This window comes from Caenorhabditis briggsae (assembly GCF_000004555.2).
Source record: "Caenorhabditis briggsae complete genome, chrIV, whole genome shotgun sequence".
In the NCBI taxonomy this organism is placed as follows: Eukaryota; Metazoa; Nematoda; class Chromadorea; order Rhabditida; family Rhabditidae; genus Caenorhabditis; species Caenorhabditis briggsae.
In genome coordinates, this window is record NC_013487.2 from 5,569,587 (window position 1) to 5,583,105 (window position 13,519).

Below are 13,519 nucleotides of genomic sequence, written 5' to 3' on the forward strand. Positions count from 1 at the left end.
TGCATGCCTGCAGGTCTACTCTAGAGGATCCCCTGCTTGAGTTGAATAGAGACTTTTTGAAATAGAAAAACATTCTGTCCTAAATCAACATTTTGATTAGGGTACTTCCGGGATAGCTAGGATACGGCGGTGCAGCCAACTTACTAGGGAAGATAGTAACTGGGGTACGGAACTTTGATAAGAGGCCGGTATCATTCGAAAACTGGGATCAAAACTTTCAAGTATGTGTTTTTTTTTGCTAAAGAGCAACTAGACTCAAATTTGAGCTAAATTTGAAACTTGATTTTCTTGAAACTGGTAGCACTTCAGCAAAAACAAAATACGTATTTGAAAAGGCCATGATCTCAATTTTGGAATGATATATGTAGGCCTCTTACCTTATCAAAGTTCCATACCCCCAGTTACAACCTTTCCTTGTTTGTAGTTTCTGGGTATTATTGAGAGACATGACTCCACGGCAACCTAGCCACAACCAGATTCACGGCCGGCCGCGATTTGCAGAGCCTTGTCCAAAAATTTCCGTTTTTTACCCTTACCTCTGACAACTCTTCAACTTTGCATCTCCATAATATCCATCAACACAATGCTCACACTGAGCTCCTTCGGTATGATGAAGACACTTGAGACATTCTCCGGTGGCCGCATCACAACTTCCTTCCATCGACATGTCAATGTTTCCATTACAATCACATCGTTCACAAGTTCCACCGACCTCGCGTGGCGATCCCCAATGGTTTTGAGCGCATTCACCGCAACGTTCTCCTTGGTAGCCGGATCTGAAAGTACTTGGCTGTTTGCAAAGAATACTAAAATTAAAAAATGTCTTTGATTTCCAGATATATCTGAAACAGTAGGAAAAAACCATAACTCACTTGCAATTACAAACAATATCTTGAGTGTTGTTTCCTGAATTTCTCAGATAGCAGGTGTCAGCATGTTGATATCCACTGGTTGGCCCTCCTGGACATGGGCATGGTTTACATGGAATACCAACTCCCAATCTTGGATCTCCATAATATCCATCTTGACATCTATCACAATAATGTCCAGTGGTAAGGTCTCTACACTCGATACACGCTCCAGTTGACTGATCGCAAATGTTGGCGTGATCGTTACATTGACAAGTTCTGCACTCTGGGAATCCCCAGAAGCCAGGCTGGCACTGATTACACTGTCTTCCATAGATACCCTTTTCTCTGCAAACACACTGTCCGGATTGTTTGTCACAGTCGTTTCCGAGGGATCCAACAGCGTCACAATCGCACTTTTTACATCCGGTTGGTCCGAATCCGTAGGTTCCAATTGCACATTGGTCACAACGTCTTCCAACAACATTTGGTTTGCATTCACATTGTCCTCCATGAACGGAACAGATTCCAGAGACGGATCCAGTAGCATCACAATTACATTCACTCGTCTTATTGAGAAGAGCAGCAGCCACTGGACACACATATCTCTCACAGACTTCGTTCCGTTGATCCTTAAATAGTGAAAGAGACAAAGCGAGATGTCTACATTGATAGCGATTGTATTCGGTGAGATGTTGCTCAGCTCTAGCGGATCCTTGGAAGATATGAAGTTCAGAAGTGGGCGGAGCCAAGAGAATCGAGTCAATGAGAATGTTAGCAGCGGCACGTTCTTGTGGATGAGAGTTGGTTCTCTTCTCGTTGAACTGAATTCTCAATTCATACTGTACTCCAGCTTCCAAGCAAACTGCTGGTTGAACTTCAATGTATCTGGATCCAGGGTAGATTCTGGCAATCAAAAAGTCATCAGATGGTGGTGCATCAGCACAGAATCCACTTCCTTCAGCTTCTGGTCGAACCACAGTGATTTGAACGTTCTCCCATCCAACTGGGTCACGTGCTCCATCGTGGCGAATGATGATGTTATACTTTTGGGAGACTTCGACCATTGGATTCACAGTGATAATGGATCCTTCGCTGACTTGAGCGAATCCTTCTCCAGTCCAGGTCTGTTCGTGTGTCTGGGTTGGCCACTCCCGGGTCTTCACTTCTCCACGAGTCAGATTAGCATACTCCGCTTCGTAGACATAGTGGGTGATATCAGCACAGTAGAATGAGGAGTCGGCAGTTTCGCATCTGGAATTTTTTCTTTTTTAAAAGTAAAGATAATTTATCCCCAATCAATTAATGAATTAAATTATGAAAACTATCCGAAACAGTAACCCACCTTCTTCCACTGAATCCTTCTCTACACTTGCACTGTCCAGTAGAAACATCACAAGAGTTATCATAAGAACCTCCAATATCACAATCACAAGCCTTGCATCCATCGACATGCTCCGAGAGCCCGTAGTGTTCTGGGAGACATTGATCGCAGTTCTCTCCGGTGACCAATCTCTTACAAGTGCACATCCCAGTGTACTTATCACATCCTTCGTTGTTATAAGTTCCCAACAGATTGCAAGTACAAGCAACGCATCCATCGATGTTGGCTTCAGTGAGATTCCAGTATCCATTCTTGCATCGATCACATCGGTTTCCATCGACATTCGTTTTACAGTAGCATTTTCCAGCGACAAGACCACGCTCGGCGTCTTCTTCTCCCTCACAGATTCCCTGGAAAGTGAGTACAATTGAAATGGGATCAAGGCTGCTGTCCGAGGCGCAGCTTTTGATTTCAGAATTGTCAATGCGGCCTCGGTGGAACGTACAACATTTTTGTTTGGGATGAGGGTAAAGTAGGGGTTGAAAAGTTATTTTTTTCAAGATGAATCGTTTCAACAATTCGTTTAAAGGTGGGGGGACATGAAAAAAAAATAATGTTCTCGAAATTTCGTTTAAATATGCCCCTCGAGGAGTTGAACTTGTCGAGACTAGTATTGACGGTGCGGCGCCGCTACCGACTGAGCCACGCGGGCAAAGAGGCAGCCGGCGCCTGATTGCATTCATAAAGGTGAGGACGACAGCTGTACGCAGAGTGACATTAAGCGTTGTACACCGTGACGGTAGAATGCATACTCTAGCTACAAAAAAACTACGAAAAATCTCCTGTCCCCCACCTTTAATGCATAAATCAACCTTGTGAAAAAATAAAATTTCGATTTCAAAAATAAAAGTATGTTGGATACTACAATGCACCAAAACTCGCAGTTAAGTAAGCTCAACGGGCTTTAAAAACATCACTGTTTCATTGGCTTCGCATAAAATAACCCAGTTTTTCGTTATTAATAAAATCATAAGCCGAATCGCTTACCTTATTCTGAGATCCAGCTTTGTCACATTCGCATGGCAAACAGACATGTGGATCGTCGATGGTACGTCTTGGATCACGATAGAAGAATGGTTTGCACTGTTCGCAGTTCTTTCCTTGGGTGTTGTGCATACAGTCGTCGCAAACTCCACCAGACACGAATCCTGAAAAAATTGAATGACAGTTTCAGAATGTTGTTCAAAGCGAAACTTCAAAACGTCAATTTCAAGGTGACACGTTTGCGAAAATTCTTTGCATTTTCTTGACGAAAAAAACATTGTCTCAAAACTTTCAGTTATAAACAAACCACACAGTTTTTACATTGTTCGTCTGTTGTAACTTATTTCAAAAAAGTACCTACAAAAAATTTTTTAATAAAGCCGTTTCTTTTTTTTTTTTTAATTCGAATCAGAGATGAGCGGAATAGAACATTTCAGAATCCGGAAGAAGAAATCCAGAAGAAGAAATTCTGCTTATCTCTAGTTCAGATTTTTAACAACTCCGGCGAAGTTATGAGAGTTGTTGACCAGTTTCAGAGTATGCCTTTAGTATGGACACACAAAATTCCCTAATATTACTCACCACTAGCTTCATACACAGCTCTGTCGAAGTGACATCCCAATGCATGTCGATTACAATTACACTGTCTACACTCGTTCTTCTCATCTCCAATAGCCGGTCTCCATGGCAAATCATTATAGAAAGCTTTGCATTTTTCACAATTCAATCCTTCTGTATTGTGCATACACTCGCAACGTCCATGAACAATATCCGGACGCTCCATGACGGTATTTGGACTGGCGTGTGGATCGATTGGAATACATCTGGAGGCGTGACCGTAACAAGAGCACGAACCGCGAACAACGATTTCGTAGATGGCGTAGTAGTACTTCTCGTCGATTTCTGGTCTGAATTTTTCGCATTGTTGCTTTCAACACGGTAGTAAGCTCAATTCTCAATTTCTGTGAGAACCATCGAAATGTTGTTGATATCATGACAAACATGTTATCAGCTGACTAATTTTTGATTTATCTTTTAAGAAATGAGATAATTGAGCTCAAAGTGTAAGCATACGATATTGTCGTCTCCAAACGCTACTTACCTGTAATCCAACAAGTCATCTCCAAGAGTGTGCAATTTTGTGAAATTGAATCTCAAATTGGTAATCTTCAACAATGTCGAAATCTCGTCAGCATATGGATTCTCGGTAACAATATGTGGGGAGATGACCTTATAAACCAATTCTCCTCCAGTCGATGGGGCAACATCAGAATACTGATTCGTACAAATGACATCTGTATGTTTCTTCGGATGTCCTTCTGGAATTCCTGGGAAACTGCTGTCACAGTCGTACGCAAAGTATCTGTAGATTTGCCACGTTTTTCCGAAATCCGCTGATTTTTCGATAATCATAGCAGCTGGACGGAAGGATTTGAATGTCATAATCAAGTGAGTGAAATGGAATTCTGCTTCCAGGTCCAATTGAATTGTTGCGTTTTGAACACCATTCTCGGATTGCCACCAGTTTCGGTTCTTGTCGTCCATTACTTCGGTGACGACGTTTTCGATTCTGAAAGTTTGAATTTTATAAAATTGCTGTTTCACAAGCTTCACAACATCGGAATTTCGAATGTTTCAAATAGTTGTTAAATTATTCATATTTCAGATTTCCATCAAACATGTTTTCGAAAATGACGAAAACACCAGTATTAATCTTGTTCATAATTCTGGAAGGTTTACGATAGAAACCGATTTTTCTGCCACTCTCTGTGTCCTTTTTTTTTGGAAGTTTTCCGTTCCAGAATCTCATTATACACAACCGTTTTTGAAGCAATCAGTAGTTGTAAAGGTCTTGTCAGCTTAGTTCTGAAGCAAAAGTTTCTTTTTAAAAACTATGTTCAAAAAATTGGACAAAATAGTCTTCCCATGAATCGTTATTCATTTGTAATTCGTCTTCGAAACATGTTTGTCAAACTGAAAAATTTTGTAGAACACAAAAATCGTATTTGTAAAATTCCGGCCCGGCCCGGAAGGTTCATAAAAAAACCTGTATTTTTGAGCCAAATTTTGAGCTCACAATAAAATTGTCTCCATTTTTTTTTGTTTTTTTGGATTGTTTGTCTGTTCGATCGAAAAAGATCGAAAAAACTAGAAAAAAATTTTTGATCGGAAAAAACCACATAAGGGTCCGGCCCGGCCCGTTACAAGTATGTTAAAAATTCTTTTCACAAGTTCCTCTTCTTCGAAAATTTTCGGTTTCAAATTCTTGTTAAATATTTCATATTCAAGATTTCCATCATTCAAAAAACGCTAGCCATAATACAAGGATGAAAAAACTGGCGATCAATCTTGCTCATTGCTAATTTTAAAGCACTCGGAATTCGATCAAGATCAAATGCTTTTTTCTTTTTTTTGCCGGATTAAAAAAGAGTGCAACTTGGTGCCATCTATTAATCAATCCCCCTTGGATCTATCGCACTATTACACTTTATATTTCCCATCACTCTCTCCCTCTCTCATTCTCCCAAAAAAAAACTCACCGATGACTCAATCGGTATGGCTCCCTTTGTGGCTTCCATTCGGTTCTCGAGTCGCAATAAAAACATTTCGTCTGCTCCTCCAAATGGGAAACAATACAGAAGCGTTGACGTCCTTGTGTACCACATGTCGATGAGGCTTTCAGTTGAGATTTACGACCGATCAGAAGGTTACCAGTGATGGGGTAGCACGATCGATCCTGACACCGATCCTCGCTTTGTTGTGGTTGAGATGCTTGTTGGGTATATGTGGATATAATGAGCACCGAGAGCCATATCGCTGGCCACCAAAGCGGCAATCGCAACATTTTGATTTGCGATGCGATTTGGTTTCGTTTGAGGAGATGGGATGGACCTGGAAATTTTTAAAGGGATTAAATATAAAAGATATTGCTTTCAAAATTTAGACTACTTTATTGAAAAAGTAACGATAAATAAAGATTTTTAGAACATATACAATTAGACTGAAACAGAAAAATAGAGAAAAAAGGAAGAGGTATCGAGCTCCCATTAAACAGATGGTGAGTAAAGTCATTTGTCAATCATATGAAACAGAGAAATTCGGTTCGAGTTGTAATGAAAAAGGATTATATGATCACATTTATCAACTAAGTCTAGAACAAGATATTTAGAAAAATGACTAGTTGAAGCCTGGATTGAAAATTTTAATGTTTCTAGACTATTATAATTTCATTTGGCTGGAAAGAAATAACCGACGGCTGAACTATACCAGTACAAAATTTTGAAAAATTAGCGTAAACACTAATAGAAACAACTTCTAGCTTTCACCTTTCAGTCAATTCATATCGGTTCTGGTGAAAGGTGTCAAAATGTGGTTAACTGACAAAATTATCTTGATGTTGTAACCAGGATTTTGTTCCAGTGTTTCTCTAACAAGGGAAGTCGTTTCAGACACCGGTTGAGAATCTTTTGAAATTTTGAACAAGTATACCCTTAACATGGTGTCATTTTTTGTTTTTCCACCCCGGCCTCCAGCTGCTGAAAATTTGCGTCTGAAACTTTAACGTGCTTTTAAGCGCCTTTGGGCGCCTCGCCTTCCCCTTTTATTGATTGAGGAAAGAGGAGAGAGCAGCCAGCAGTGGTATAGTGGTGAGGAGGGTACGGACGTGTCTGACAAGGGTCAGGTTCGATACCTTTCCCTTTTTTTTGGTTTTTTTTCTGACCCCTCTGGAAGTGTCAAAAACTTGTGTAAATTTTTTGTTTGAAATTTTTAAAATTAAAATTCTAATTTATTTGGAACAAGTAATAATTTTTATAAGATTCGAAAAATACTGGTATATGTTCTGAAAAATTTCTGGAAGTAACACTTCCAAGTCTTTGCTAGTCGAATAATAAGTCCGAATTCCCTAGATCGTCTCATTTTTTTGGGTTGGAAGAAAGCAAAATACATCAGAAACTATCCAATTAGGAACTTTTTGAGTGATTCTAGTCAACTTTCGAAGAACTATTATCTATTGAAGTTTCGAAACAAAACACATATTTGTGATTTCCAAAAGAATATAGACTACCAAATTCTGTGAGAAGACTCATTTTACCGGTTCTATTCGTTTAGAAACCATTTTAGCACATTTTAAAATTTTTCGAACAATCGCAAAAAATGCAAAGGGGGTACCCGATGGCGACTTTTTGCCAAAAAAAATTTTTTTTGAAAAATGAGAAAACTTTCCAAGATTGTAGAGCAACATTCGAAAGTACGATTCACATTCAGAAAACCTCGAAAAACTCTTATAATCCCTCTCAAAAACTCACTCCAAAAGTGAGAAAATAGCACTGAAACCACTTTCAGAGCTCATAACTTTTTTCACAGGGCCGGGGTGGAAAAAACTGAGTTCAGTTCTGTTATCAGCGTGCCCAAAAGTACTAATGACAAAAGTTTGGGCAAATTCTCAACCGGTGTCTAAAACGACTTCCCTTGTAAATCGCGAGGAATCCTAGAACAAATAATTCAGTGTTTCAAGGAGTTTATTATTAAACTGTATTATGCAACTTAAACATTATTCCATAAGTGTTGCAAAGCTTAACATTAATGAAAACTACAACTTTGAAAAATCTGTATTGACTCAAAATAAAAGCATTTTGAAAGAAAGAACACAAAATTGCTGCTAAAAACTTTTTCAAGGGAAATCTTTGCAGTTTCAAAATTCTCATAAATTCGCCCTGATGCTTTGAAAGCGTTGAAAGGTTTTTTTTGCATTTTAAAACCGAAAAAAGTTCTAGAAAACTCTCCTAGATAGATTCTTTAGAGAATCCTGGCCGAGTTGACCTCAACCCAACCCGAAAGACAAATGACTCTTTTTTTCTCTCACTGCCCTCGTCTTACGACGTCCCACGAATTTTTTATCGAATCTATAGGACTCTGTGTGCAACAAATGTCGTTGAGGTAGTGGTAGAAGAAAGTGCATTGGAAGAGGGAAAGGAGAAGAAGAAGGATGGTTGTTCAGGTCTTCTGAAGATGAAGACACAGCTGGGGAGCACATGTTGGGGAGGGCTGGGGCACGATGGATAGTCTGTGCATGGTACAGAAAATGGATGGGTGGATGGGAGGAGAAATAGAAATGTAAAGGAGCCGGATAATTGCAGAAAAGTCAAACCGATGGAAAAAAAATCAGTGATTTCATAATATAATGCAATTTGAGGAGAATAGGGAACTGTAAAAATTTTTGTTACATTGTGAGAACAAAAAATCATACTTTATTACGATGGCTGGATTATGATATGGGAGGGTTGTTTTTGAAATACCGTAAAACCTGTAATACAAAGACCCCCTAAATTTCAAATTTGAGCCAATTTATTACGGTTCCGGTCAACTATCTTGCATATCTTGCATAAAAATACAAAAAACATAAAAAATTTTTGATATTTTGCATAAAAATCAAGATAATTGAACTCAAACTTGACGGTTTGAAAAAGAATTAAAAATGAGGAGATAAAGTAGAAAATTGAACTATGGAGACATACATTACCACACTAAAAAGGTATCAAATTGACTTATTCAGAGAAAAACAGTCGGGTTTAGAGCTCTGAAAACGTATTCCAGATATATCCAACTGCTCTAAAAAGTTCAGAACATACAAAAACAAAAAACCCTAAAAATAGCACCGAAATGAGAGTTGTTACCTTTAAAACCGCTTATCTCACTTCTAGGAGTTGTATGAAATAGTTGTCAATCACATTGAAGATCTAATCTTGTTATATTTAGTATACTCTCAAATTTCTGAGAATTCGGAAAAAAATCTTTCACTAAAAAAGTAATAATAAAGAAGTATTTTGTGGTACTCTCTCAATAGCAGTAATTTCAAAAAATGTCATTACATTCTCATTGACAATCCTAATTTTAACCAGGGATATAGAAAATATGAAACATACATTTTTTGATATTGGAAAAATTAAAAATTTCAGATCTGGAATGGAATAGTTTACAGATGGTAACATAACTTTCAGCCCACTATTTGAAACCGAAAATGTGCAACAATGGTTTTTCAACTTTGAGTTTGTTCAGATTTAGGGCTCAACACTATCATTGAAAAGTGCACTCGAATAACACACATAAATCTAAATTACGTCATCTGAACCCCCTATCATAAAACGTAATAATGGGCGGTCTATTGAGGAATGAGAAGGTTTCTGGTGGGCAGCTGTTATTTAGAGATCTTATTGCAATGAAATTGAAGGAACAGATAGGGTCATTCGAGACTGTAGTACACTTTTACAATCGTGATGTCGCTGGAGAAGGGAATGAGATGGAATGAAAGAACACAGGAGAGTGGGGGATCTCGAAGAGAATTAGAGAAAGATAGAAGACGTTCATTATCAATGATCTCGCGGGGGGAGAGACTATTCATAATCATAATCATTCAAGGTTAAAATGTGAAATCGAGGAGAGAGAGGGAGAGAGAGGATTAGGCGCAAAGGGAGAAATCTTCCTCTCCTTTTAGAGAGACAATTAAAGGAAAATTGAAATTAGTATCTCATGATGCGATTCCACATTGCACAACCCAAAGAGATGAAGATGATTCAAACCACAAGAAACAGTGAGAATTGAAAATATGAGCCTAATGATGGATTAAGTTGTTCAGACACGAAAATTCAAAAAAAATTGATTTTGTGCCAAATTTTTAACACTTTGGATTATCTCGATATTTGGGAAAGTATCTTCCTTATATACTGAATTCGATAAGAAGAAAATCAAACTATAAGGAAAGTGGAGGCACTAGGCAGCTACTTGAAACAGGATTTTTTTGTCAAAAATGAATCTTATAGTTTTTGTTCGCATCCCTGAGCCGTGAATGGGAGCTTTAAAAGACGAAGATACCACTTCGGATAGTTTGAAAATTTTAAAAAAGAAACTTCGAAAAAGCTCAACCGGAAAAGTCTAATAGGCGAAAAAAAATATTATTAAAATGATCCGAATCAAAGAAATTGCACAAGAGCGAACGTTCTCGCGGCGATTGAAAAGTTTGTACAAGTTGTGTCCCCCCCGCGCGTACCCGCAAACAATATAATCATCATCATCTCATCAAGAAGTGATAATGGGTCAGAAATGGCGGAGAACGAGACAGAGAGACAGTAACCTTTAGGGACAGAGAGAAATAAAGTATGTTTGTACGTGAACGAGGTCGATTGGAACATAAGCAGAGAGATGAGATAGCTGAGAAGACGACATAGGTTAAAACAAACAACGACTCTGCTGGCTGGCCCCTAAGGTCCGATACGTCTGGCGGGCAGTCGTTGGTGGGGGGTGAATAAGACGAAGAAAGATAAGTTTTCTGTCTCTCTTCTTCTCTGACCCCTTATTGCCAATCGACAGATGCTCCGATTCTCTGTTGACACTCCACAGATCACACACTCTCTAATCGTTGTACCAATTTCTTGGGGCGGATGGGGGTGACCTCTGTTGGCGAGTAGAGCGAGGGACCGCGAGAAGAAAATGAAGAGATAAGTTTTTAGGAGATGGGGGATAGTATTGGGGAGATGGGAGACGCAGAGAGAATCGGAGCAAAAAATGAAAGAAGTGATCGGAATTCATTAGTGAGTGTTTCTAGAGAGAGGGAATTCTGAGAGAGGGGATTTTATTGCAATTGATTGGAAGATGAGAAGAGCAAGAGAGAATTTGCAAAAAGAAGAAAAATGAGTTTTGGAATGAGATGAGTCACTTTCAATGAAGCTTGATCAAGTGGAAGATCGGAAGAAATTTATAGAATGAAGAATTGAAAATTTGGTTTCAGTGTGAACGTAATAGACTTAAGACCGGTACAGTGACGGAAGGTCCAACTACAGTAACCTAAAATTGTTTTTTTGCACGAAAGTCGAATTTAATAAACCCGGCAAATAAACATATTTTAGGTTACGGTAGTTTTCCTTGTGGGACCTTCGGCCAAAAATAATATCGATCCCTACAAGTTCTCCAGGCCAAACACACACACACACATACAAATTACTGACAAGTAAGACGTCGAGACAAGAACACTTGGCAAATATATCTATTGCGCAATTGACTGCCAGCTCGCATTGCATCGGTATTGGTCCCGTTTTTTTTTTGTGAGACAGGTTGTTCGTATTGATTCGAGGGACCATTCCAAATATGGATTTCGGGGACCATGAATAAAAATTATGTACAGGAAATTTTCAGGATATGGTGAAATAGATTTTTTCGAGTTTCAAGACTTTCTAGAAACATAATGTAACCAGCAAGGCTGTCAAACAGCCGGCCGCGGCCGGCCGGCCGCGCTGAAAAACTTTTTTAATACGGCCCCGGCCCCGCGGCCGGCCGTCGTCCAAAAAAATTATGACGCAACTTTGGATTTTCAACAAAAAAATTAACTTTTCTTTCTGATTTTGAGCAGATTTTTTTGACAAGTAGTTTCGAAAATAAGAATGTTGAAAAAGAATGGAAAAATGTAGAAAAATTCGGAATTTACAAATTATGACTTCTATTCAATTGTCTCTCTAGTGTTCCGTTGAGTCACAAAAATAATTATTTTTATGTTAGTTACTCCCATTTGAAAAATCATTAATTTTAACCGATTTTTCATGTTCTGGTGAGCATTTTCATTTCGAATGAAGTTTCCCTCGGCCCCGCACGACCGGCCGGCCGAGGCCGGCTTTCGGCCGCGGCCTTCCGGCCCATCGGCTTTTGGGCCGCGGCCGGCCATCATTTTCGACAGCCCTGGTAACCAGAGATGTTCGGAACAGAAATCGGGACCCCGAAAATTCAGACTATTTCTTTGGAATATTATCGCTGCGTTTTGGACCTATCAAGACCCCGAGAAAATGTATTGAATTTATCATAATGTTGAAACAGTAAAATCCCAGTTTTTTTTCAAATATAAATCATATCGGACCGATAAGTTAAGCGTTTGCAACTTGTCCTATGTTCAACTAAATTTGCAATAGAAAAAGAGAAAAACGGCAGATTTTCAGTAAGACCATGTGCTTTTCTAGAACTTTTCGAATTTTTTCCATTTCAAAATTGACATTTAATGTATGCGACTTTGGACCGCCGCTCAAGAACTTGTAAATCTTCAAATTCCCAGTCTTTTGGAAGACTTTTGGAAGTCTCTTTGTTTTATCGTTTCATATAAATTTGTCAAACTTTCTCTTGTTATAGTTTAGTTTCGAATATTTCCTGTTTCAAGACTGAAGTTTCAGTGTCCGACGTTCTGAACTGACTCAGTCCGCTGAGATCCAAAGTGACGCGAACATTCGAACTCGTAGAATTTTATAAAAATAGGAACTTTCGCTGTTCTCTACGGACTCAATGTACTAGAATCGCAATTTTGATTCTATAAACTTCTGAAAATTTTATTAAAGGGGTATTCCGATCAAAATTTTTATCGCCTCAAAATCACGGTGCGTTTTTTTAGAACGTAAAGTAAATGTGCTCTAACGCGAATACAGTAGTTAAGCGCGCTGAGTACCGACGCGAATGCTTTAAAATGAACTGCTGGGTCGTCTGCATTCCATCGAAAAAGGCGCGAAATTTTAGAATTGAATTTATCATTATGCTGAATCATTAAAATCACAGTTTTTTCAAATACACAATATTCGACCGTTTAATTGTTGTATCTTATCCAATGTTCGATTTGCTTTGAAATAGAAACAGAAAAAAACAGAAGATTTTCAGTAAGACTACATGCTTTTCTAGAATTTTCGATTCTTTCAGTTTTTAAACTGGAATTTAATACATTCGATTTTTTGGATTTTCACCCACTAGTAGACTTAATTGTGAAACTTCAAATTCCCAGAATTTTCGGAAATTCGAAACATGTTGCTTCAGATTACCACATGAATTGATCAAGCTTTTTAGTCGCTCGGGTTCTGGATTTTATCCTGTTACCAAATTAAAAATTTTGAATTTCGATTTTCAAACGGTCCTAGGACCTAAGCTAGGAGTATGGTCTTACTGAAAATCTGCCGTTTTTTCTGTTTCTATTTCAAAGTAAGATTAACGTAGGATCAGTTACAAACGCTGAATCTATTGGTGCAATATACTGGAAAACCTGTATTAGAAAGGCCGGCCCTTCTATTTTTCCAAGGTACCTCCGGAGGGCCCTTCTATTACAAGGGCCCTTCAATTAGAGGGGGCCCTTCTATTTTTCCGGTCAGTTTTCCCGTAATTTTTCACCGAAAAACTAGACAAATTTTTATTCAAAATTCATGGAAATCTGTCAATTTCACCGAAAATTGAGCAATCTTTCATCAAAAAATGTTGTTTCACAGGTTTTACGGTATTGTCTTTGAAAACA

The 13,519-nt window shown here is 38.5% G+C and overlaps 1 protein-coding gene across 1 annotated transcript in view; it reads right to left on the bottom strand.

The window, feature by feature from the left end:
* Cbr-lam-1 overlaps positions 1-6,288 on the bottom strand; it is a gene marked incomplete at both ends in the record, with an annotated part of 11,073 nt that extends 4,785 nt beyond the window's left edge. The window contains 8 exons of the mRNA XM_045235296.1: positions 537-776; positions 873-2,102; positions 2,194-2,582; positions 3,220-3,380; positions 3,799-4,124; positions 4,319-4,786; positions 5,990-6,108; positions 6,166-6,288. Of these exons, the coding sequence (XP_045096932.1) occupies positions 537-776; positions 873-2,102; positions 2,194-2,582; positions 3,220-3,380; positions 3,799-4,124; positions 4,319-4,786; positions 5,990-6,108; positions 6,166-6,288 (3,056 nt within the window). The remainder of the gene's footprint in view (positions 1-536; positions 777-872; positions 2,103-2,193; positions 2,583-3,219; positions 3,381-3,798; positions 4,125-4,318; positions 4,787-5,989; positions 6,109-6,165) is intronic.
* Between the last annotated feature and the right edge of the window lie 7,231 nt (positions 6,289-13,519).